Source organism: Gymnoscopelus braueri (genome assembly GCF_963280865.1).
Source record: "Gymnoscopelus braueri genome assembly, chromosome: 22".
NCBI classification, from domain to species: domain Eukaryota; kingdom Metazoa; phylum Chordata; class Actinopteri; order Myctophiformes; family Myctophidae; genus Gymnoscopelus; species Gymnoscopelus braueri.
In genome coordinates this window covers 31,317,894-31,342,679 of record NC_137624.1, presented here as the reverse complement: position 1 = coordinate 31,342,679, position 24,786 = coordinate 31,317,894, and the positions used below count along the sequence as shown (strand labels likewise).

The window sequence follows — 24,786 nt, the reverse complement described above, 5'->3', positions numbered from 1 at the left end:
AGCCATATTGGAAAGCTGATATTGTGCATGTTGGCTCACTGGAAACACTCTGCAACACCAGTGGGTCTCAAAGTGTGGTCCAGGTACCCTCATGGTTCCTTGAGGGGGTTCCAATTTGGTTTCATTTGTACACTCTAAGAGTTATGGGGGTCCTTGAAATTAAAAAAAGTTTGAGAACCACTGTGCTACACTAAATGGAACAGAGCCTTCATTTGTATCATTGGTAAGACGTGAAGGAAGTAAGGAAGAGGCCCAATTTCCTTCCAATATGGCTGCTGTGCCGAGCCTATTGCAATGTTAGAGCTGCCATCCATGACTGTTTGAAGCAGACACCCGACATTGCTCACACCCTGAGCAAGCACTTTTTTGCGACAGCGGCAACGAAAATCTCCCCCGTAAGCTGGAGGAAACGTCAGGCAGACCCAGACTCTAGGGGGGACGGCCATCTGCCTCGAACGTGTTCGGGGGGTGGGGGGGGGGGTTAGAGAGACAGAGACAGAGATACAAGCAGTAATAACTACTACAAGTAGTAGTAGTAGTAGTAATAGTAGTAATAATGCATGAGTTGCGTTCTCTCTCCTAATTCGATCAAATTGGTATCCTGACCTGAAAATGTATTTTCTGTTTACTAGGACACCTACTGGTGTTATTGCATGAAGCTCAAAGTGTAATATTTCCAAACAGGCTTTCCATCTTAGTTCAGCTTTAGAAAAGTTGGCACTTGTGCAGGAACCCCAGCCGGCTTTAAATCCTGGGTAGGACATAAATCTTACGGATTGCAGCTTTAAGCCATAAACAACAATAAAAAAAGATAAAACAGAGTCAACAACTCTGGAAAAGGTATATTAAAGTTACAATCTGTAAGTTTTATATCTGTGATTTCCCTCTGCCAACAGACAGAGGAAATTGCAACGGTGTAGAAACTACAATAAATCAAGGAGGATTTGCGGCCATCTGCCTCGACCGTGTCAGGGGGGGAGAGAGAGAGAGAGAGAGAGAGAGAGAGAGAGAGAGAGGCAGAAAGACAGAGACGGAGAGAGGCAGAGACAAGGAGAGACAGAGGGAGACACAGAGAGGGAGAGCGATGGAAGCAACAACCATAGCAACAACAGTAAAAACTGTAAAACTATCACAGCAATAACAATATTAACAAAGTAGTAGCAACAGCAGCAGTAGTAAGAACTATGACCGCAATAACAATAATGTGTGAGTTGAGTTCTCTCTCCTAATTGGATACAAGTGGTATCCTGACCTCCTTTCTAAAGGAGGAGAGCGGGAGAGACAGGGGTACTCCTGTTACTGAACAAACACTAGTCTATAGCAATCATTACTATCACAATATAGTGAACAAACTCTAGTCTCCAGGTCCTTACACACCGGGGCGAATTCTTCATGCGAATAAATACGTTTTTTTTTAAAACCTTATAAAGTCAATGCAAGCGTCCACATCAGTTTCGCGAAGCGAAAAAGCGTCTTTTAATTATTCGGAACGAGTCCGAATTTTGCGTATATTCGCATATTCGCCGGTGTGTAAGGACCTTAACTGTGGAACGAACTCCCCATTGCAGTTAGAACTGCAGACTCACTCCCAATCTTCCGCCGCCCGTAGCACTTGACCTAGCCTCGACGACCTTGCAGGCTTATGCAAAGGCTAAAATGTCATTTAGATAGCACGTTATGTAGACAGATGCCAGGCCATTTGTAGACCTGGCATCCTAGTGTGTATAGTTTCAATGTATCTAAGATTGTTTTAATATTATACTGTTTAGACTGATGATAATTTCTTGCTTTACCTATGATCCTAGATTACTATTTCTTTGCATTTGATGAATTACCTTGTGCTTTCTTTGCTTACTGTAAATCGCTCTGGATTAAGAGCATCTGCTAAATGCCTAGATTGTAAATTGTCTATAGCAATGATCACAATCCATATTTTGGGCATGTCATTATAATTAAAATTACCCGAGGCCTATATCATTTATACACCTGCCACACTGTGAAAATAACCGATCTACAAGCTCACAACAAAGTATAGAACAGTCTAATGTGGTTAATAATATACCCCAAGGGACTGTTGATTTCATGCTGTTTTCCCTATATTCGATCTAATTGCACTAATCTTCTCATCTAGTTAATTAGCATGATGATTAGATCTGTCTTGTGAATGTGTTGTTTACAGCTCAGATTAATTGGCTTCCATCTCATTAAGAGGCTTAAGTGTATGCGGGTCTGAATGTTATTTACATCTGTCAAAGTGTGCGTGTGCGTGCGTGCATGTGTGTGTGTATACACGTTTGACATTCACATTCATTTGTATTCCTCGCAGTTCTTGTCAATATAAGCATCTGTTTGTAAAATAATGTATTCAGTCACTGGCTCCTGTAAGGGTTGTATTATTCTATCACTGCTGTAAATTCTATCCACTCATGACTTCTGCAAGTAGGCTATGTAATCACAATCAGCTTTATATTGTCACATCACAGGTTTACAGGTGTAAAATCGTTTTTTTCTGCAAGCTCCGTCGCTTTAGTTTTTTCCGAAAGGAGAAATAGGGGGGGGACGATCAACCGTAGAAGTGTTGTATAAAGCACATTGAATTGCCTTGTTGTTGAAATGTGCTAAACAAATAAAATTGCCATGCCTTATGATCATGCAATGATCTAGTCATCCTTCGTCTATTGGATGTCTATTGGATTTCCATTTTGTAGCATGATTGATAAATCCTTCCTTGAGTTGAATAAAAAGGTCGTCACACTGTATCAAAGTTGTTGACCAATCCGGGAGAAGATACCTTACTGGTACAATCTTCTTTGGATTACAATATTGAGATAAGTGATATGCTTGGATAAAATATCAGTAATGTTACTGGTGTGATATTGGCTGAGATAAGTGATACGTTTGGATGAAATATCAGTAATGTTACTGGTGAGATATTGGCTGAGATTACTGATGTCTTTGGGAAAGTTACCACTATCTGTACAGGAGGCATTCTTGACTGTCCTTAGATAACTGTTTTGTACTCATAACCACTATAGGAACTGTCAAAGAAAGGAACCACATCAAGGTGGAAAAAATGGCGGCACTCCAAAATAAGTGATGCAAGACAGTGGCTCAGTTACGACTGTCTTGCATTTGTTTCATATTTTGGAGTGCCGCCATTTTTTCCACCTTGGTGTGGTTCCTTTCTTTAATAGTTGTTTCGGTGGCTGTGCGCCACTTCTTAGAAAAGTATCCAGAGGAAGCGTACCTGCTCATTTTCCAGATGTAACCACCAGTGATGGAAGAAGTACTTGCATGTTTTACTTAGGTAAAAGTATCAATACCACAATGTAGAAATACTCTGTTATTATAAGTAAAAGTCCCATATTCAAAATTCACTTGAGTAAAAGTACAAAAGTATTGCCATCGAAATGTACTTAAAGTACCAAAAGTAAAAGTACTCAATATGCAAAATGTCCCGTTTCATGTTTTCAAAATGAATGAAAATCTTTTGAATATAGCCGAAGTATATATAGGGCTGAAGTGCTATGTTTTGTAATAATGATATTCAAAATCTACAAAGTAACTAGTAACTAATGTTTTCAAATTGTAGTTGAGTAAAAAGTACAATATATGCCTCTGAGTAGTGGAGTAGAAGTAAAAATATAAAAAATACTCCAGTAAAGTAAAAAATACCTCCAAATTGTACTTAAGTACAGTACTCAAGTAAATGAACTTAGTTACTATCCACCACTGGTAACCACTAGGAACTGTTATACTGTCCCTTACCTGATATGACAACCAATAATCCTAACCATAATCACACATTCAATGTGACATGAGCCATGTCATGTATTTTTTTTATTTTCTTTTAATATAAAGCTACAATGTGAGACATATTTTGTATTAATTAAAACGTTCAACGAGCACATCTGCCGTGACTGGAGGTGGTCTCACCGCTCTCCCACAGAGACGTTTAGACCCTGGTGTCAGGGAGTAGGTCACCTACTGGGTGACAATGTCACTAAACGTAATTTGAAGCAGATGGCGCAGCGGATTGGACACTTTAGATGATTCATCGTAGTTTGGACACCGTTGCAATTTCCTCTGTCTGTTGGGAGCAGGCGGCAAAGTTTTCCATCGCTGGAAATGAAGTCAATGCGGAAATAATGAAAACGTTCTTAACGGCCTAGAAAAGGGGTCTTCAATGTTTTTCAGGCCAAGGACCCCTAGCTGAGAGACAGATGAAGCAGGGACACCCCCCCAACCCCTCACTACATATTGTATAACATTGTGTTGCAGATTAAACTTTTTCTTAGATTTCATGGATAGCACTGTCATCAGTGTATTTTAAGACATTTAAAACTCTCAATATAGTACTAGTACACTTGACCTTAGGCACTGTACTTGGTCTGCTCTTTTTTCCTCTACACCCAAACCACTTTACAGAAAATAGCAGATCTACAAGCTCACAACACGTCACAGCACGACGTGTTGTGAGCTTGTAGATCTGCTATTTTCGGCTACCGTTCCCCTCAGAATATAGGGATGCTAGGGTGGTTAACTCTTTCACTGCCAGACTTATTTCAGAATGTGTTGTCCCATTGCCAGGAAAAAGGTGAATTTTTCCTCTGTTTGTTTTTTAACATTGAAGTGAATGGAGCAGCAATTTTTTGGATAGCGTTATCTCCTAGTTCCTTTGAGATAAACCCCCCCAAAAAAATACCAAAAAATTCAGAAAAAATCAATTTTTTTTCATATTTTCGTCTTTCCGTCATTGGCCATGATAGCCATAGAGCCATCGGACGGGAATTCCCGTCCGGGGCAGTCAAAGAGTTAATAATACATTTAAAAAAAGTTATAAAAGTCGTTAATGTAAATGAAGAAGAAACAAAGATTTTGAATTTTGAATTAATGATAAAGTACGGTATTCTTCTAGGGCTTCTACTGGTCCTACTGAGTGAAAATGTGTGGGCTTCTCTCACCTGATTGGATAAAATTGCTATCTCAACCAGAATTCTTTTTTCTGTTTACTAAAGCATGTGCATGTGCATGTGCATGTGGACTCACCTTGGTAGTGCAGCTGAAACGTGCCCATGTTTCCGTCCAATGAGGAGCGGTAGAACACGGACAGAACGTTGGTGGGGCTGCGGATCACCTGACCCTCCACCAGCAGCGTGTGATTGGCCAGAACCAGCAGGGCTCCGCCCTCACTCAGCCCTCTGATGGACAGCTGTTCCCCCTCCGACAGGTTGACGCTCTTAACCTGAAATGAACATAAAGACGAGGCTTTATACAAATAAACAATGACTAACTGAAACTGTGTTGTGCGTTTACACGACTAACTAAAACTAACTAAAATCATTGAGAAAATGTCCTCAGTTTGAGTTCTTCGGCGAAAATAGCCGTTCCAACAATGCGATGTATTGAGCTTGTGGACCGGTGAGTTCTCTGAACTTTTTGAATCTTAAATTGGCAAAAATAAATTGGCAAAAAAAAAAGAGAAAAAAAGAAAAAGAGAAAAAAAAACGAAGACAAATTGAAAACATGAATTCAAAATTGCAGTCAATACTGCACTATCCCTCCACCCCTTACAGTACTGCACTCTACCAATTATAGCGCTTCACTCTCTGGCAACCCACCACCATGACCCATTAATCAATCCTAATCAACTATCTAGTTGCTCGTTGAGGAACCTGACGGATGAGAGAACTAATGAGCTGGACAACATCACTAAACCATCATACTTTAGTGAAGGCTACAAATACGTAAGTCTCATTTCTGTCGGGCGGAAACCTTGTATGTCCAAAACCGTTCCTTTTTTATTGTTATTTTATGAAACATTTAAAAGTAGAGATGGCAGATCTACAGTACAAGCTAGATCTGCTATTTTCACTACTTCTTTTGTGACACTCTTGTATGATGAAGTATGGCATCAATTGACAAAAGAACATAAAAAAGCTGAAATATGGATACGAGGTTTCTCCCGACAGCGACAATTTTATACCATACCGTATGTACATCTGTTGTTATTACAGCTGCTGCTATTTTAACCACACACCTCATGTGTTTGTTTGTATGTGACCTGTTTTTCGCCGCCTTTCTTTCTCTATCTTTTAGCTTGTACGACAAAAAACTTAACCCACTTAAATGTTTACACCTGTTACACCTATGATGTTGACATAGTTAACATAGCAGACGACAGAGTGAACTTGGAAACACTGAGTATGTGATGGTGCCGCTTTTGTGTTTGTATGTAGCCTGATTCTACAGTAGGCCTATACTTTGTGTGCACCCCACGTCACCCGCTGAAAATAGCTGACCAAGAAGCTCACAACGGCGTCACAATGTGACCCATTGTGAGCTTATAGATGCTGATCTATGAGCTCACAACGTTGTTTTTTTTCTTTTTTTCTATTTTCACCATGTGTGGCATGAACACAACTTGAACCCCAGCTGCATCCCTATTCTGGGGAGGGGGGCTGGGGGACAGTCGCCAATAAATAGCAGGTGTACAAGTTCAAAACGCATCACATTGTGACGCGTTTTGAACTTGTACATCTGCTATTTTTTGGGCGAATGTCCCAAGACACCAAAGCAGGGTTTTAGTAAAGAGATTTGGTGTAGACAGAAAAAAAGCGGTCCGAGTACAATTGTATCTCAAGTCCAAGTCTTGTCAGGGAGAAAGGGCATTTGGGCATTTGCCAGGTATGAAATGGTCTAATTTCAAACCTGGCAAGTCAGGCACGACAATGGGGGGGAAAAGGTACAACTTTACAGGGAAAGATCAGGGAAAAGGTTCAGGGAAGTGTGTGAAGAGGTCAGATGTCATGTCTGTTACCTGCAGCTCCACCCCGTAGCCTGTGTAGACGGTCACTGTGTAGGTGCAGTGTAGGAACGTTCCGTCTGGGAGCGGGGGGTCATCAGACGAGTCTATGTATCCTTCTGGGTCCGAGAAGTTCACCATGCACTCTGACACAGCTGAGGAGACACCAAAGAGAAGTTCACCATGCACTCTAACACAGCTGAGGAGACACCAAAGAGAAGTTCACCATGCACTCTGAGTCTCTGACACCGCTGAGGAGACACCAAAGAGAAGTTCACCATGCACTCTGACACCGCTGAGGAGACACCAAAGAGAAGTTCACCATGCACTCTGACACAGCTGAGGAGACACCAAAGAGAAGTTCACCATGCACTCTGACACCGCTGGAGACACCAAAGAGAAGTTCACCATGCACTCTGAGTCTCTGACACCGCTGAGGAGACACCAAAGAGAAGTTCACCATGCATGCACTCTAACACAGCTGAGGAGACACCAAAGAGAAGTTCACCCTGCACTCTAACACAGCTGAGGAGACACCAAAGAGAAGTTCACCCTGCACTCTGACACAGTTGAGCGACCAAAGAATAGTTCACCATGCACTCTAACACAGCTGAGGAGACACCAAAGAGAAGTTCACCATGCATGCACGCACTCTAACACAGCTCACCCAAAGAGAAGTTCACCCTGCACTCTGACACAGCTGAGGAGAGACCAAAGAGAAGTTCACCATTCATGCACACTAACACAGCTGAGGAGACACCAAAGAGAAGTTCACCCTGCACTCTGACACAGTTGAGGAGCGACCAAAGAATAGTTCACCATGCACTCTGACACAGCTGAGGAGACACCAAAGAGAAGTTCACCATGCACTCTGACACCGCTGAGGAGAGACCAAAGAGAAGTTCACCATGCACTCTGACACCGCTGAGGAGAGACCAAAGAGAAGTTCACCATGCACTCTGACACCGCTGAGGAGAGACCAAAGAGAAGTTCACCATGCATGCACGCACTCTAACACAGCTGAGGAGACACCAAAGAGAAGTTCACCCTGCACTCTGACACAGCTAAGGAGAGACCAAAGAGAAGTTCACCATGCACTCTAACACAGCTGAGGAGACACCAAAGAGAAGTTCACCATGCACTCTGACACCGCTGAGGAGACACCAAAGAGAAGTTAACCCTGCACTCTGACACAGCTAAGGAGAGACCAGAGAGAAGTTCACCCTGCACTCTGACACAGTTGAGGAGACACCAAAGAGAAGTTCACCCTGCACTCTGACACAGTTGAGGAGCGAACAAAGAATAGTTCACCATGCACTCTGACACAGCTGTGGAGACACCAAAGAGAAGTTCACCATGCACTCTGACACAGCTGAGGAGAGACCAACGAGAAGTTTACCATGCTCTCTGACATAGCTGAGGACAGAGAGCAGTTTCTAAATTCTAACACTGGCTCTGCACCAGTGTTCATTTTGACATTTTAGTCTACTAAAGCTACTGCTGGGCCGTGATGCTGTCGTAATGCATGATTTATACTTAGTTCTATGAAGATGTTCTAAAGTTTATGAAAATAGCCGATCTACAATAACGTTTATTTTACAATAATAAGTCTACAAAGTAACTTATAACTAAACGTTTTCAAATAATTGTAGTGGAGTAAAAAAGACCAATATTTGCTTCTGAGATGTAGTGGAGCAGAAGTAAAAAACAAAAGAAAAAAAAAAGAAAATTGGAAATACTCCAGTAAAGTAAAAAAAAATACCCAAAAATTGCACAAAAGTACAGTACTTGAGTATATTGTACTTAGTTACTTTCCACCACAGAGCCAGGAACACTGTGTTATTGTGTCTTTCTATGAGGACAAAGTCCTGTCTTTTTAAGGACAGACAAAGTCCTGTCTGTTTCTTACGTGCTGCTGGTGTAGCTGTCCACACGTCCATGATGTCCAGCAGGGATTTGGCTGTTGTGGAGACTTCATCGTCTACGACGTGCTCAGAATGCACGGTGCTGCTGCTGCTGGACGGAGGCCCAGAGCTGGAGGAGGCCTGACCGGGTTCATTTGGTTCCATTTGTAACTGAGAAACAGAGGAGGGGGGAGGAGGAGGGGGGAGTTATTTTCTCAACCACTTAAACCTTATATCGTCACTGTCGGGTGAAAACCTTGTACGTCCCAAAGCTGTAAAAAAGAATCCAATGTTATTATTTAGTCACAAGCTCTTGTTATTACTTTTCATTGGTTCGATATTTATAATCCCCCCCCACACACACACACACACACACACACACACACCACACACTCTTAACCACTCTCCCTTTCGCTTGAAAGATTTCCAAAAATAGCAGAAATGGCTCATCTACAAGCTCACGACCGACGACTTCAAATTCGGCACACGCGTCTCAGAAGACCCGAGGGAGTGCAGCTTGTGCCCGGCGTAGTCGAGTCGGTCGGATGGGCGGTTGTCCAGAACCGCCGATCCGACTGATATACGCCCACAGTACAAAAGGCTCTGGCAACCCCAGCCTATAAGCTTGGTTTGGCAAATTCCCAACACCTGTCGAATTCCCCCACGCCTGTCATTTGATTAGTTAGTCAGTCCACTTTCCACAAGTCAGTTTGCACTCTTCACACATTCTCCGCACACGTTTACCACTGCACAAAGACTTTTCCATAATGGGCACAAAAGGGACACAGGCAGACGGTTACAACAGATACTCTGACAACGGGTATAACGGGTATTGCGTAACACAGGGGGTCTTCAACGTTTTTTCAGCCCAAGGACCCCCTAGCTGAGTAGATGTAAAAAGAACAAAGTTCCTATCACACAAACATTTGGCGGACCCCCTATATAGTAACTCTGAGGACCCCCTAGGGCTCCCGGACTCCCTGTTGAAGACCCGTAGGCATGCATTCCCTGTTTGCATCGTTCCCAACTTGCATCGTATGTCCGGTACCCTACAGGCACCGGTCTAGTTTCCTTTAAATCATTGTTTTATCTGATGACCTTCCTGCCCTGGTATTTGGTATTTTGTGCCCTCAAACATTTAACAACATCAAAAGGCCAAGTGGCCGACCGTACCCCTAAAATGATTACATTCCTGGCCTTACGAATCAAACCCTTACCTGGGACTGTGTGTTGGTTGGCAGGGGGGCCGCATCGTCACTAGCTTGGCCCGAGACGGAGGCAGGCGACGGGGGCTTTATCCTCCGCAGCAGCCCCTCGCTCTGGTGCTCCAGCGAGTGGCTTCCGGGAAGGGAGCCCACACTCAGCCCTCGGCCCAGGAGAGGGAAGAGGTTCTGGGGCAGAGCAGAGGGCAGCATCTCCCCCATGGGCTGATGGGAGAGCAGGTGGTCTTTATGAGCCAGCACTGACTCCAGGAGACCCCCGGCCGCGGCCCCCGCAGCGGAGCCCCTGCCTCGGGGACCGCTGCCGTCCTCTCTGTCCCCTTCTGTCACCACTGGCCCCCCACACCACTGGGGTGTGGGGGGCACTTCTTCTGGAAGAGACATAAAACAAGGACATTTTTATTACATAAGAAATCTATTTCATTGTATAATTATCTCTGCCAAGGGGGTACAGTGGGTTACGTTTTCGGTTTGGGTCTGTTTTTTTTTATTGAATACTTTATTAGTCAGAAATGTAAACCGGACGCGGTACAGTCAGACATTAAAGTTCACCCAAACAAATAACTTGTTTTCCTTCCATTACTCACCCCATGCATGGAGACTTGAATTCATGGATGTTTTTTTGTTTTTCTTGCATTCCTAAGCCAATAATTTGATGACCAGCGGACCGGTACTGGAACCGCTGCCGGTCATTAATTACAAGTAAAAGTCTGGAATCCAACATTGTTACTTTTGTAAAAGTACAAAAGTATTGGCATCAAAATGTACTTAAAGTACCAAAAGTAAAAGTACTCATTATACAGAAGGTCCCATTTCAAGTTTTCAAATGTATAAAAATCTTTAGAAAATAGCAGATCTACAAGCTCACAAATTCACAATACTTTGCGATGCAACGCATTGTGAGCTTGTAGATCGTCTATTTTCAAATAGCGGAAATGTATATAGGGCTGAAGTGGTTAATGTATGTTTTGTAATAATAATCAAAAGTAACTAGTAACTAAAGTTTTCAGATAATTGTAGTGGAGTAAAAGTGCAATATTTGCCTCTGAGATGTAGCGGAGTAGAAGTAAAAGTATTGGAAATTGGAAATACTCAAGTAAAGTTGAGTAATGCCTCAACATTTTAGTACAGTACTTGAGTAAATGTACTTGGTTACTTTACACCACTGTCTGTACCTTTGTGCTGTGTACCTCTGTGCTCCTTTCACGCTGTTTCACAAATGGCAGATTAGGACATGGCCTGACAAAATTGTTCAGTCGTGACATTTTATTTTGCTTTAGTCCGGGGACGGGGACGGGGCTGGGTTATCAGTTGTAATCTACTGTGACATTGAGGCACACAGTACTTGACTGGACTGGGAAATCTGAGCACTGAGTTGACAAGGTTCTGCATCTGGAGACGTTGATATGCAAACGTTGTTTTTTTTATCGGTTAGGAACGTTACAGTGACAACGTTTTCTCTGGCGGCATCGTTTCACAAAAAACACACACACACACACACACACACACACACACACACACACACACACACACACACACACACACACACACACTCATTTGCAAGCTGAGCATGCACACGCACACACAAAGCAAGTGGAGGAGCAGGGCAGTCAGGCATGACAGGACCACGGGGGGGGGGGGCATGAAAGAAATGCAAAGACAGGCAAACTGTTCCCCACAAACACACACACACAGAGGCTTGTTTCTGTTTGTTTTTCTAACTATACTTCTGAGGACGTCAGCATTTCAGAACCGCATTTTTGTTTTTTAACTAAAACCATAACCATACTACCATACGCTATTTTTGGTAGTAAGTTTAAGTATAAAACTCTAACCCGACCCTTAAACCTATAACCTCTAATCTTTAACTAATTATAAAGCCTATAACTCCCCAAATAAATCAAAGATCCTTTTGTGAGGACCAGGAAAATTGTCATTTGGCCCTCACAAGTATAGTAGTACACACACACACACACACACACACACACACACACACACACACACACACACACACGCACACGCACACACATGCAGAATCCCCATATTCTGCATCCGTTGCACTGTGCCGTTAACCTTCCCACAGAAACACTGATGCACATGTCAGTGTGTCACAAGGCACCGGGCTGCGTCGTGACGTGTAGATCTGCTATTTTCACTCACTCTGCAGCGTAGCACGACGAAGACCAATGCAGGCTTAAAAGTCATCAGTCAAATCTTAATCTTTAATCTTCATCTTATTTGATTCTGACACTCAAAGGCCAACAGTATAAGAAGCTTTAGATGAGTGACAACATGGCCCGAACCATATCTTTTGGCGGAAATGGACGATCTACAAGCTCAAACTTCAAAGAGATTTGGTATGACGAGAAAAAAGGAGCGAGCCCTGTTGATCTGCTATTTTTGGCAAAGCGATTTGTTGCTAAGAGGGGGAGAAAATAGAATCTGTCCCTGGGGGACCCCGGTCAACTATAGCGTTTAAGTGGTTAAAAGTCTAGCTGTTGAATTTTGCATGAGTTGGAGACAGGAGATAGCTTTTTTTTTCCTTTTTACTGAGCCCTTGAGTACAGGGAGTTACTGAAGTCTTAATGGTGATGAAATAAAAGCATAGATGCAGAGCTTTTCAAGGTCTGCCAATTATTAGAAATAAAAAAATAAACATCTTAAGTGGATCTCTGATGTAGAAGGTTTTTTAGCTGGAGGAAGTTCTGTGACATCCAGCACTTAATATGAGAGACGCGACAAAATATGGGACAAGCTGTCTGCATCATCCGGTTTAAGTGGGACATAGTGCGAGCGTGATCTGCATAACAATGTGAAAATTAATATTGCATTGTAAAATTGAAAACAGCAAGGGTCCCCAAAATGGATCCCTGGGGAACAGAACAACACATGAAAAGGAGGCCAGAGAATAATAACAGAAATAGTCCTCCTTTCAGTGAGGTAGGAACAAAACCAGTCTAATGAGTCTCTGTTGACAATCCTTTTTTTCTCCAAGGCGGTTTATTTAAATAGTTGGGTCGGCCAAGTCAAAAGCAGAGGTTAGCACTCTTAAGAAAAGATGTCTACATTTTTATAAAGCAATGCACTGATATTAAAAAGAAAATGTACTGAGTAAGTTGTAGCTTTGAATACCTTTAAAGCTACTTTTTGTAACTTTCCTCTTCTACCCTGGATTTGAACCCGGTTTCCTGCGCAAGTGCTGACATTTTTACCATTGAGCTATAATATAGAGCCTGCCTGCTTGCTCAGGGGATAAATTGAATCTTGACCATCAGGTCAAACTTCGTGTCAGACCCTGTGTCTAGGTGAGACATGATCTTTGACTCGATCTAAATGTCTCGATAGAAGAGCATGGAGACAAAATACAACCGCCCCAATTGTATACGTTATACTGTATTAACTAACATACTCTACCATACAGATTGGACAAAATTACACTTTATGCATTCAAAACAAGTTACATAGTGAGGCCTTAAAAAGACAATGTGCTGAGTAATTTGTAGCTTTGAATACTTTAAGTCAAGCATGTACTTCTGACTTTGACTGAACAACATTCCCTTGTAGTTGAGTATCTATCCTTTGGACTCAAGTACTGGGGTTGAGTACTTTGTCCAGCACCACAGCAGCAGCTATAGAAAGTCACCCTCTCTAAGCCAACGAAGCTGCAGTGGACGTTATAAAACCCAAGGTGCCCCTATGTGGGTTCTAAGATTGATTTCACGCGTCGCTGCATTCTGAGAATGTGTATCAACCTGATAATGGTAAGACGACGCATGCAGGCATGATGTGCATTGCAGCGAGGGCTTCTATAGCAGTATGGGTAACAACACAATGAAGCTGTCTGCTTGCATCTGTGTCCTCTTCTGCTCTATCTTTCATAAGATATATAGCAGGCTGTAGTTTCAAATGCAAATCTACATGTACAGTATGTACGCCTCTGCATTATTGAATATGTTCACCAGAGATGTGGGCCAAGTGACACAATATGGAGTGTCGTTTACTGCTTAAGTAGCTAACCCCAACAACCAGTGTCCAAGTCTGAACACCCAGTGTCCAAATGCTGTACATGCACACCCAGTGTCCAAATACATGCACACCCAGTGTCCAAATAGATGGAGAGATGAACATGTTCACGCAAGCTTTTAATTGCAAGTTTATTTTTTCTGGGGTTTTTAACCACATCAATGTCTCATTCCCACGCTGTCAAAACCTTTCATTCAATTATTTATTATAGATATTGATACCCGCGACTCACTGTCAGGCTGCATTAGAGCCTGTGTGTGGTATGCACCTTAACCACTAGGCCATTGGCCATCACAATTCTAAGCATGATCTCTACTACTAGCCAATCAGATTTGTTCAATTTGCGAACAGCCAATGTGGGTAAGGGCTCCTTTGCTACAAATATCACTGCCTCTCAACCGGTCATTTTCTTTTCAGTCCAAGCGTTTCAATAATTAGTTTCGATCTCCCTTTATTGAAATGTGTACGTACGTGGAGTATGATTCAGGCTTAGCTGTTGTGTTAATAATGACAACACAGCCTACAGCCTCCGTGATGACTGAGAGACAGCCTATACTCTAGGCCAGGGGTCTTCAACAGGGGGTCCTCAGAGTTACTACAGGGGGGCCGCCAAATCTTTGTGTGAAAGTAACTTTTTTTTTTACATTAACCACTTGAAACCTAGAATCCCTTTTCTTCGGCTAATGTTCCATCAGCCGAAAATAGCAGATCTACAAGCTCACTGTGAGCTTGTAGATCGGCTATTTCCGGCAAAGAGGTTTGGTGTAGGAGGAAAAAAGAGCAGACCAAGTACACATTTTTCCAAGTATTGAGGGTTTAAGTGGTTATGCTGCGCTACACAAGTCTATGAAGCTATCTATGTAAACTATGAAAACGTTTAATCTGCAACACAATTTTTATACAATATGTAGTGGGGGGGTCCTTGCTACATCTCTCTCTCTCTCTCAGCTAAGGGGTCCTTGGGCTGAAAAACATTGAAGACCTCTGCTCTATGCTGTTTTCAAAGTTGGGTCACAGTGTGCATCACTGCCTGTTGCTGTCCATCGGCGGCGGTGCTGAACCATTCACCCAACTGATGCATCTAGAGTGACAGGTAGTCCTGCTGTCCCTGGTGTGTCCATTATTGTACCATGATGTCTAGCAACATGTTTTCTGTTTTAGGTTCCTTCAGAACAAGCTTGTTGTCTTGCAGCTCAGCTTGGCTCAATAAGTGATAATGTGTCCCCATGACAGGATGTCAGAATGGCCTCTGGAGAGTGCTCTGTGTATCTGAGTCAGTGGGGTGGCAACTCACACACTATACCGTTGTTCAGGGTGTTTAATTGTGTATTAAATTCCTCTGACAGACATCCATTCATCTCCATTAACAACTGCCAATCATTCACATCTCCTGCCAACCATGGTGTCCCCCCCAAGGCTCAGTACTTGGCCCTCTTCATCCCGTATATGCTCCCCCCTGGGACAGATGCTCCGCAGACACAGCCTCCATTTCCACTGTTATGCCGATGATACACAACTCTACCTCCCCTGAGGGGAGGTAGAGTTGTGTATCATCGGCATAACAGTGGAGTCCGGCATAACAGTGGAGTCCCCTCCACAACCATCACTGCCACCGCCCACTCCACCCTCGATCACCACCTGCCGTCAAAACACGGATGCAATCAAACTTCCTAAAACTTAACTGCAACAAATCGGAAATCCTAATCATTGGCCCAGACTCCCTCACTCCACTCATGACTTCTTCCTTAACATTGATGACGCCATTGTCCATGGTGTGACTAATCGATAGAATAAAAGTATTTTTTGGGGGTGAACTATCCCTTTAAAGTGGTCACATGTGGTGCAGTTTGTAGCCTCGATCTCCAGGCTTTTATTGTTTAGTTTTGCTAAAAAATAAAAGCCTGGACCAGCGCGTCGGTGTACCCGGTATAGGAAGTGTTTCATTTCCACAACCAACCAGAGTACAGTGGGCGTCGCTCGTAATGTTGTGTTGACGGGGCGGGGGCTGACGGACAGATCGGTGAACCAATGGAATCACGCGCATTCTCTCCGCCCCTCTAGACACGAAAGCAGGGCTAGTGCAGCCTATGCAGTTTGTGACTGTGTGCCCTTTTGATGAAAATCAAATGTCCCTTCTAAGTATATATTTGTTCTAGTGCTGCCGGGCCTGTCCAGCAGCACTACTAATAGGCTGGAGGGGGAGCGTTTCAATTTACATGAATTGCCTGAAAAGGTCGACATGGAGATCTGTTCTAAACGGGTTAGCAGCACAGCAGGGAACATGGAACATAGACCAAGGACCAAGGTCTCTGTCCTTCAGGCCAAATCTGCAGCCTAATCCCATCTATTTTGTTAATAAAATGAGGGAGGACATGAAGAACTCTTCACACCTTACCCAGGATGTGTCTAAAGCAAGGGGGGTGGGGGGTTGTCAAACTCATTTTAGGTCACGGGCCAGACAGGGGAAAAGGACAGGGCTGGAAGGGTTCCTGTTGCGTGTGTGTACTCCCCACAGTTTTCGTTGCCTTCAGATTAAAAAAAATCATCTTTTTCCTAACTTGCTGCAATCACTATAATGTGTTACTTTACGAAAGTGTGATTGCGTAGAAAGCAATACTTTTTATGATCATATTAATGTACATTCTTCGGCTACAAGAAAGTTGTGATGAGAGATAAAAAATCTTGCGTATTTCTTCATTCTTGGTTTGTTTAGAAGAACTTATATTGTTTCCATGCAGTTTCGTTGAACTAAGTTCTGAACCTGTGCTTTTTTGTTTTGTTTTGATACAAAGTTACTCTTCAAATAGGGTAGGCATAATAAGCCTCGGCTTCAGCCGACACCTTTTCAATGCCATTTGTGTACTTAGAACATGAATAGATAATACAGTTTAGTTTATGTTTAAAGGACCGAAATAAACCATTCATTCATTCATTCATTCATTCATTCATTCATTCAACTGTCAATGTACAGGCTACATCATTCTGAAACACGTGAGGTGGCAACAGGAACATCAAGCTCTATGCTACGAGTGCACAAACATCAGTCATGAAAATGCTTGCATAAAACTGTGTACGCACAAGTTTAGAAATAATGCAGGCACATTATTTTCATCAGATTTTCTGTATAGAGCTGCACGTTCGCCTGATTCCTGCATGGTTTATGAATGTCAATCATTGTGGAAATGGCCGCACCTGCAACGGTCCGCTGTGATTGGATATTTATTAAAATGGATAGTTTCTGGTCCTTGATTATGATTGGCTTTAGTTTGACACTGTTTTAACCAATGCTCTCTAAACACACACCTGTGGCCGCATGACGAGTCACACGCTAGAAAAGTAGGCTCCTCGGATCACAGGTCTATGCCAGGCCGCAAATGTTGGGAGGCAGTCATAGCCAATTGGAATGGAATGTTAACAATCTGATGGATACATCTTGATCACAGTTCTCTGGAGATAATGTGTACACATTTTTGTGAGTTTTGGACACAATTTGTAGGAGTTACTCCTTGGCCTACTGGGAGTGTGCGTGCAAAGTTTTACGCTGAACAGTCCACCTACAAGCTGATCTCTGAGACGCTTTTTGAGCTTGTAGATCGGCTATTTTCAGCGAATGTTCCTACCAGAATAGGGATACTATATATATAAGTGGTTAATGTAAAATCATAAAGAGCAAAGTCTCCAAAATATCAATGCATTTACATAGAGACATATTGACATACATTGACAAATATGTCTGAAGAAGGTTAGCCCTGGCTGAAAAGTGACAGGCATTATGATTGATGATGATGAGTCCAACATAATAAATATCGATAGTGTTCCGCCATGGAGTGCGGAGTTTACAAGACACCGTTGTACAACTGAAGAAGGGGAAAGAAGGCTGGAAGGAACTAGAAACCTGAACCTAGAAATGCTCTGAACGGCCTGTTCGAGCACGTCGACACGTTCTTGATCCGACCGGAGCTTTTTAGAGGACGCGTTGCGCCAAATGTGGTGACCTATTGATTTCTGTTCCGCCCGCCGTCTGCAGCCGTGTTCCAGCGGACGAGGTCACGTGCTGTCAATCAGCCAATCATCAAAAGGCTGCACAAACGTCACTTTTCCTTCCCGTCTGTTTATTTATTTATTAGCCTTCGGCTGTTTCACAGACTGTGACAAAAAGCCCAGCCTTCCACCGGCCCACAGACACACCAGCCCTCCAGGAGTTCTCGTAGTACTCCCCATGGCCAATCCTCCCCTGATGGGTGAACTTAACTACCATCTGTGTTCTATTGCAAGTTTCCAGTTGCTAGGGGGGATGGGAGGACATCCATCCCTCTGCTTTTGATATCCCCCCTTTGATTATTAATTTCTATGACCGGTGGGGATATGTTTTATCCCTGCTTCTGGTCAGACCAGTGTAGACCAGACTGATATGTTGGATATGTACATTTGCTAACAATTTAATTTAAACTGTACAGTATGTTAACCACATTAACACATTGAATGCCAATCGCGTAGATCTACGCGAACCTATTTAAAGCCGCAGCGTGCCAGTCGCGTAGATCTACGCGAACCGCCGATTCCCATTGAAAGTGCCCCAGGTGCACTTTCCGAATTTTTTTGATCCATTTCCGTTTCCGGTTTCCGGTCGGAAACAGAATTATTCGGGTTCCGTTTTTTTCGATCGTATCCGCTTCCTGTCTGGGATCCTGTTTAAAACTCGATTTTCTCGGTTGTTGTTTTTCTCCTCGCTGATCACTGTTTAGCGTTGATCGGCTGTATCTTCAAGATGGCGGCTCGCATTTGGAAACTGTTTTCGCTGGCCGTTTCTCACGGATCCGCTGTGTGTTTAGAACCAAATGAACGCGCACTTTTAACTTATTTAGCGAGGTCTGTGGCGACATGAAAAAAACAAAAAAACAACAATAAAACGCTGGCACTGGTGAGTACATTATGAGATTAAACTCTGGCATGGAATGTGTTAAAACTGGCATCCCCTATTTTGGGGCAACTTTTTTTTTTAAAGTGTCTCAATCCTTCATTTTATTTTATCTATTTTATTAACCACTTAAACCCCAGCAATCCGTATTGTGGGGAAAGCTTTCGCAGGAAAATAGCAGATCGGACAAGCTCACAACGCTGTGACGTGTTGTTGTGAGCTTGTCAATCGTCTATTTTCAGCGAACGCTTTCCCCACAATAACAGAAAACATTAAAGACACTAGCATAGAGCCCTGAGGGACCATATTAGGGTTTGAGTGGTTAAAACGTTGTGTTTTCTTCAATACATGTTGCAGACAGTGTGCAGGTCGGGATGTTTTCCTTTTCCATACGTTGGCTGTTCACTCCTACGCACCTGTTCTATAAGTAGGTTTATTTACTAGAGAGAGAGAGAGAGAGAGACGCACAGGGATCAAGCAGGGAAGAGACTCGGGAGGCTAATGCTAATATGGTACAGAACTAACCCATTCCATTAATCAAAACCTGAGCCTTTTTCTCCTGGTTATAAGTAAAAGGAACTTACTTCAATCGAGAAAAATATCTTCCTTCGTGCTACTGTACCTACATCCCCCCTTTCCAATCCCCATACTTTAACACCGAATGACCTCGGTACGTATACAAATTCTGTACATAATGAACACATGTCTTTATTCCCATTTAGCTGTGCATACATTCGTTTTGTTCCACTTTTGCTTTGGCAACGTAAACATATGTTTTCTCATGCCAATAAAGCCCCTTTGAATTGAATTGGGGAGAGAGAGAGCGAGAGAGAGAGAGATAGAGAGAGAGAGAGAGAGAGAGAGAGAATAGATATAACTGAGCAAATGGACCCTGTGACACTGCGAGGCAATTAGCCTAGTGAAGTACTGTAAGAAGAGCTTGCATCCTTAAGCACTCTAATAAGCAGACATCATGTTTCTATGGCTGGTTTTAAGATGATGTCTTTTCATTTGCCCGCTATATGGTCATTTTAGACACCGCAGGACATTCTGCTTGTATCGCATACTTTAATTTTAATAAGGTACAAAGGAGACATAAATATTCAAACAGGTCAATGTTAAAATACTGCAGCTAAGTGAACAGAAACACTGGAGAGCCTGGTGGAAATGATGAGCAGAATTTTAATTTAGAGAACAGTTGGACACATAATGACCATAATTGACCCCGGGTCAATTATGGTTATTATGTGTTGAGTTGTGTAGGTGATTGTGAAGTGAGATTTCTCCCAATTCTGCACAGTAAAATGTTACCGTTATGTTTACCAGTGATAGAATATGACCTTCTCACATGGTGTGAAGAAGAGTATTGTATTAGAACTGTCAAAGTCAGGTTCACATTCATGTACGGTATAAACTAACTATTAGTGTCTAATCTTTCAAGACAGATTCTGCTAACAGCTAAATCTGTCAGCACCATTGCCCTAAATATGTAGTGTTGTTGTTACTAGGAACTGTTTCTACACAAAAAAGGAGGTAGTGCCCCCAGGGGTAAAAACAAAGGAGAAAATATCTTTTTTTTAACTGAATGGGTTCCCAGATTGCATATACTGTAGTGTTGCATGTTGACAGCAGCTAGACAAACCAGTGTTGATCTTATCTGCTTTTGAAAACTCTCTATATCTTCTTAAAGACCAACTCTTACATAGCCTATTACTGTATATCTTCAGTTACAAGGAAAACTCACGTAGGGAACTCAGAAAACTACCTTTTATATTAATATAGAAAATGTACGCTCCTTGCAGAATGAGTTTTCTCACCGTGGCAGTTATGTAACAACACATAATGTTTTAATATAAGTGATTGTGTCCTCCTGGGTCTTATGCATGAGACCAATTATGTATGAATGATGATAGCTACTATGACAAATGCCCTTTAACCCATTCACTCCGGGAACGCATCTGTGTCATTTTAAGATTTCTTTGGCCATTCAAAAATAGCAGATCTACAAGCTCGAGCTTGTAGATCTGCTATTTTTGTGCAAATCTTTGAATATACTGCATATATTTTTGCTTCTGGTAAATTCTACAAATGTCTTCTAAATCCTAACAGTTTTCTGAAAAGACTTATGTTGCTATAATCAGTGGTGTATTTGGCCACGGACCCCCATCTAAAAAAATATGTTGTTCCAGGGACCCACCTACCCCAGAAGCAAAGATTTGAGTTACAAATGTTTGCTTTTAAAAGTTTTCACGATTTTTCAAAAATAGCAGATCTACAAACTCATAGTGCGGCACCCTGTGCCACACTATGAGCTTGTACTGTATATCTGCTATTTTTGAATAGTAGAGAGAGAGTATACAAGTATAAAAATAATGGTTATAGCAAAAAAAATCTAAAATGACACAGTATGCGTTCCCGGTCTTAATGGGTTAATTGCTATATCAAATGAGTCCAATTTGAGTTGTCTCTCTCTCCGTCTCTCTGCTTAAAACAACAACAAAACAACAACAACATGGTGATTCTGAAATAGATAACCCGTTCAATTTACAATGACCCCAAATTATTACGTAATATATATCGTTGCTGTCGGGCAGCAAACCTCTGCTGCACGAGCTATCGTTCGTGCAGAACGAGATGACGCTGGTTGCTTGTTTCTCTCACAGAACCTGGCGTCTGTGGAAGAAACAAGCAACCAGCGTCATCTCGTTCTGCACGAACGGTAGCTCGTTCGCGACATTCAGTGCATGTTTGAGTATCATGAGACTCCACGATGAGCAGTAGTAGAGAAAAAATCACACCCTGTGTGAAGTGGGCGGTGTCTTCCTAGCTAACCACAATACTGAATGGAGTCAACCAATGATGTACAAAAGATAAATACATTTATTGAAACACTCTTTATGATGGACAAAACCATAACTTGAAAAAAACAAATATTTGGTTTTTTTCAAGTTATGGTTGCTTATATAGGGCTATGCACATGTGTCATGTGACACTGGCCAATCACAGTCCTGAATAGACTGTGATTGGCCAATCACAGCGCAGGATAATTCTACTAATTTCCTGGGCCCAGATCACAGCGCAGGAGTTAGTACATTTTTCCAAATCTCACTTATAGGGGCGGTTTCACCGCCCAAAAACTTTGCATCGGTTATAATAGACGATTTTCACTCTTACACGGGCTCCCATTATGCCAACGGAGGGGGTCGCCAGACTGGACGACAGGGGATTCTCTGGAATAACTCAACGTTGGTGAGTGATTAGCGACACATCAAAGATAACACTTAAAATGTCCGGATCTCTCCTTTAATGCCCTACTTGATCATACTACAGCTTCGCACAAAAAGCATCAAAAGTAGCAGATCTATTGAGCTTGTATGTTTTGATATACGTTTTAATCCAGAAAAGTAACAGTTTTGGACATATGAGGTTTCCACCCGACAGAGACGACGTTCTTCAGCATAATCAGTGGACGTGATCTATCTGCACGATATAAACGGTTTGAACTATACCTTCACAGTATGGAGAGAAATTAAATGAATATAATTAGTAGGCACCTTTATAGCTGGCTGATAGTACTTTGTCCATCAACTAGGCATGATATCATTATTCAACTTTTCAAATTATTTTATTTCATTTTTTTTTTTTTTCATTTTGTTGCTGTCAATATTATGTTTTTCTTTCGTAAATTAACGCCCTACTTCATCATACAGGACTGTCACAAAAAAAAGTAGTGAAAATAGCAGATCTCACAATGGAGCTTGTAGATCGACTTTATTTTAAATTCACTGTTTCTGAACTGTCCACAGCCCTCCTCTGAGACACAAACCGAGTAGACAAAAATGGTACCATATTATCATGAGCATTAGTGAGGACCAATTATATGGAGTATTCCTTAAATGGTGAACTCCATTGACTCTACAGTATACAACGTCTGTGTCAAATGACCTATTTATATGAACAGGGTCAAATGAACCGCCATCACTTGACTGTACCGTCAAGTGATGGCCATGTTATGTCCATGTTATGCCTTGGGGTTTTTGGGACAGCCGCACATTGTAACCAATGGGAGATGAGCTTATACAAGAGTTGTAGTTATCAATGTGTGTGTGTGTGTGTGTGTGTGTGTGTGTGTGTGTGTGGGGGGGGGGGGGGGGGGGGCACTGCCTATGTAAAGTGGGTTCACAATCATGTTCAACATGACGGATGACATGACATCACATCTCCCAGGGACTCAGATTTGAGGTTCAAACATTAACTAATGATCTGGCCCAGATTATCCACATATTGCATCAGGCAGCGGTAGCTCGTTGCCACCGGCCAGTTTTTACAAAGTGGGAGTTATTGTGCTCAGAAACCCAGTTTTTCCACTCAGAAACGGCAGATACCCAATTTTTTCAAGCACTTGATTTTTCATTATTCCTATAAAAATATCACTGATGAGAATGTGTCGTGAATAATAATAATAATGTATCTGTGTGTCTGAGCGAGACCAAAGTGAGAGAGGGACAGAGTGAGAGAGAGGGACAGAGAGAGAGAGGGACCAAGAGAGAGAGGGACAGAGAGAGAGAGGAACAGATACATTTCATGCACACTACTATTATTTATTAAACTACAGTTGCAATATCAATAGTCTTTTGTTGACAGTGTAGCCTTTTCCAAGTGCATGCACTGCATTGCTATGCAGTTTATTTCAACACACTATTATTTATTAAACTACAGTTGCAATATCAATAGTCTTTTTGTTGACAGTGTAGCCTTTTCTACATGCATGCACTCAATTGCTATTACACTACTCAGTTTATTTCAACACACTACTATTATTTATTAAACTTCTTCTCTCGGCTATTTCCCATCGGGGTCGCCACGGCGGATCACCCGTTTCTATTTGCTTCTGTTCTCTGCGTCTTCCTCTGTCACTCCAGCCACCTGCATGTCCTCTCTCACTGAATCCATAAACCACCTCTTTGGCCTTCCTCTTCTCCTCTTGCCTGGAAGCTCCATCTTCAGCATCCTTTCCCCAATGTACCCATCATCTCTCCTCTGCACATGCCCAAAAACATCTCAACCACTATTATTTATTAAACTACAGTTACAATATCAACTGACACTGCCGACATGTCTTTTGTCGGCAGTGCAGCCTTTTCCACATGCATGCACTGCATTGCTATTATACTAGGCAGTTTATTTCAACACACTATTATTATTTATTAAACTACGGTTGCAATATCAATAGTCTTTTGTCGACAGTGTAGCCTTTTCTACGTGTATGTACTGCTTTGCTATTATAATACAGTTTATTTCAATACACTACTATTATTTATTAAACTTCTTCTCTCGGCTACTTCCCATCGGGGTCGCCACAGCAGATCATGTTTCCATCTGCTTCTATTCTCTGCGTCTTCTTCACTCCAGCCTCTCTCACTGAATACATAAACCTCCTCTTTGGCCTTCCTCTTCTCCTCTTGCCTGGCAGCTCCATCTTCATCTACACTATTATTTATTAAACTACAGTTGCAATATATTAAAAAAAAGATGTTGACAGTGTAGCCTTTTCCACCTGCATGCACTGTCTGCATTGCTGTTATACTTACAGCGTAGCCTTTTCCACAGGCACACACTGCATTGCTATTATACTTACATACTTATACAAAATGTGCTGTTAAAATGAACTCTGTTTTTTGGTCAGCTTATGTTTGTGCCCTCTCAGCTTTACGTGAGTTTTGAGAAGTTTGATGTTGTTGTGAACAACAAACAGCGAGCGAGCAGCAGAGCGTAGCGGCAGACTCCTGTTAGACAGACGCACATACGGTACATGTAGGGAAACTAGGCCACCATGCAGCCCAGTCAATGTTGTTCTAAAGAGGCCACCCATCCATCCATGTGCCATAACTGTTACAGAAAACTGTGGGTCGGGAC

General features: G+C 42.3%; 1 protein-coding gene across 1 annotated transcript in view; it reads right to left on the bottom strand.

Annotated features, from left to right (window-relative positions):
- The window catches only part of sez6l (seizure related 6 homolog (mouse)-like), a gene marked incomplete at its 5' end in the record, with an annotated part of 81,704 nt that overhangs the window by 30,505 nt on the left and 26,413 nt on the right, over positions 1–24,786 (bottom strand). Inside the window, 4 exons of the mRNA XM_080420296.1 lie at positions 5,050–5,245; positions 6,821–6,960; positions 8,715–8,850; positions 9,927–10,300. Coding sequence (XP_080276422.1) covers positions 5,050–5,245; positions 6,821–6,960; positions 8,715–8,850; positions 9,927–10,300 — 846 coding nt within the window. The remainder of the gene's footprint in view (positions 1–5,049; positions 5,246–6,820; positions 6,961–8,714; positions 8,851–9,926; positions 10,301–24,786) is intronic.